We start from the raw sequence: 2,500 nt of genomic DNA on the forward strand, positions 1-2,500 counted from the left end.
TTGAGAGAGTGAGTGTGAGAGTGTTTGAGAGAGTGAGTGTGAGAGTGTTTGAGAGAGTGAGTGTGAGAGTGTTTGAGAGAGTGAGTGTGAGAGTGTTTGAGCGAGTGTGTGTGAGAGTGTTTGAGAGAGTGTGAGAGTGTTTGAGAGAGTGAGTGTGAGAGTGTGTGTGTGAGAGCGTGTGAGAGAGCATGTGAGAGAGTGTAAGAGTGTTTGAGAGAGTGAGTGTGAGAGTGTGTGTGAGAGCGTGTGAGAGAGCATGTGAGAGAGTGTGAGTGTTTGAGAGAGTGAGTGTGAGAGTGTTTGAGAGAGTGAGTGTGAGAGTGTTTGAGAGAGTGTGTGTGAGAGTGTTTGAGAGAGGGAGTGTGAGAGTGTTTGAGAGAGTGTGTGTGAGAGTGTTTGAGAGAGTGAGTGTGAGAGTGTTTGAGAGAGTGAGTGTGAGAGTGTTTGAGAGAGTGAGTGTGAGAGTGTGTGTGAGAGCGTGTGTGAGAGCGTGTGAGAGAGCATGTGAGAGAGTGTGAGAGTGTTTGAGAGAGCGTGTGAGAGAGTGTGAGTGTGTGTGAGAGCGTGTGTGAGAGTGTTTGAGAGAGCGTGTGAGAGTGTGAGAGTGTGTGAGAGCGTGTGAGAGAGTGTTTGAGAGAGCGTGTGAGAGAGTGTGAGAGTGTGTGAGAGAGTGAGTGTGAGAGTGTTTGAGAGAGCGTGTGTGAGAGCGTGTGAGAAAGTGTGAGTGTGTGTGTGTGTGTGTGTGTGTGTGTGAGAGTGTGTGAGAGCGTGTGTGAGAGTGTGTGAGAGCGTGTGTGAGAGGGTGAGAGAGAGTGTGTGAGAGAGCGTGTGTGAGAGAGTGTGAGTGAGAGTGTGAGAGAGTGTGAGAGTGTGTGAGACCGTGTGAGAGAGTGTTTGAGAGAGTGTTTGAGAGAGCGTGTGTGAGAGAGTGTGAGTGTTTGAGAGAGTGAGTGTGAGAGTGTGTGTGTGTGAGAGTGTGTGAGAGTGTGTGAGAGCGTGAGTGTGTGAGAGAGTGTGTGAGTGTGTGAGAGCGTGTGTGAGAGCGTGAGAGTGTGAGTGTGTGAGAGAGTGTGTGAGAGTGTGTGAGAGTGTGTGAGAGCGTGTGAGAGAGTGTGTGAGAGCGTGAGTGTGTGAGAGAGTGTGTGAGTGTGTGTGAGAGCGTGTGTGAGAGTGTGAGAGCGTGTGTGAGAGCGTGAGAGTGTGAGTGTGTGAGAGAGTGTGTGTGTGTGTGTGTGTGTGTGTGTGTGTGAGAGTGTGTGTTACTCACATACGGTGTCCTCTCGCCATGTTTGCTCCAGAAGGTCATCTTGACGGTGTTGCGGTGTCCGGTGCGCTGGTCAAAGGTCTGGCAGGTCTGGAAGGGCGGAGAGTAGAGGTGGAGGCTCACCGCGCCCTCGGTGTGGCTGACGTTCTCCACGCGGTGCAGGCCCAGGGCGTCTGAACGGAGAGAGGTCAGAGGTCAGAGCGGTCAGAGGTCAGAGGTCAGAGCGGTCAGAGGTCAGAGCGGTCAGATCGAGCGCTGGGGGTTTACCCTCTGGGGTTCTTCGGGTCAAAAATGACCCCCATAGGAAATTAATGGGAAATTGGCAAAAATATGAAAATACAGAGGTTTTTTTTTGCATTTAATCTACAAATCAGCCAGGATGCAGAAAAAAAGACTCAACAGTGAAGATCTCTAAAACATCAAGAGTGCAAAACAGACAAAAAACTCACACACACACACACACACACACACACACACACACACACACACACACACACACACACACACACACACACACACACACACACACACACACACACACACACACACACACACACACACACACACACACACACACACACACACACACACACACACACACACAAACTTAATTAGCTTTTGGAATGGCATGCGTTCATTTGTGTGCGTGTGCTTCTGTGTGTATAAGTGTGTGTGTGAGTTTTTTTGTCTGTTTTGCACTCTTGATGTTAGAGATTCACCCCTTCACTGTTGAGTCTTTTTTTCTGCATCCTGGCTGATTTGTAGATTGTATGCCAATTTAACCATTCATTTCCTATGGGGTCATTTTTGACCCGAAGGTCCTGAGTGGGACTATTTATTTTTACGACCACTTAGACTTTTTCAAATCCTGTCCCCAATTTTTTTTTTTATTATATATATACAGTGAGGAAAATAAGTATTTGAACACCTGCTATTTTGCAAGTTCTCCCACTTAGAAATCGTGGAGGGGTCCAGAAAAATCCAGAAATCACAATGTATGATTTTTTAACTATTTATTTGTATGATACAGCTGCAAATAAGTATTTGAACACCTGTCTATCAGCTAGAATTCTGACCCTCAAAGACCTGTTAGTCTGCCTTTAAAATGTCCACCTCCACTCCATTGATTATCCTCAATCAGATGCTCCTGTTTGAGGTGGTTAGCTGCATAAAGACACCTGTCCATCCCATACAATCAGTAAGAGTCCAACTACTAACATGGCCAAGACCAAAGAG

At 47.3% G+C, this 2,500-nt stretch overlaps 1 protein-coding gene across 1 annotated transcript in view; it reads right to left on the bottom strand.

Annotated features, from left to right (window-relative positions):
- The window catches only part of cdo1 (cysteine dioxygenase, type I), a 36,046-nt gene that overhangs the window by 4,586 nt on the left and 28,960 nt on the right, over positions 1 to 2,500 (bottom strand). Inside the window, exon 4 of the mRNA XM_079827088.1 lies at positions 1,268 to 1,437. Within this exon, the coding sequence (XP_079683214.1) occupies positions 1,268 to 1,437 (170 nt within the window). The remainder of the gene's footprint in view (positions 1 to 1,267; positions 1,438 to 2,500) is intronic.

Source organism: Gobio gobio (genome assembly GCF_949357685.1).
Source record: "Gobio gobio genome assembly, chromosome: 10".
NCBI lineage: Eukaryota > Metazoa > Chordata > Actinopteri > Cypriniformes > Gobionidae > Gobio > Gobio gobio.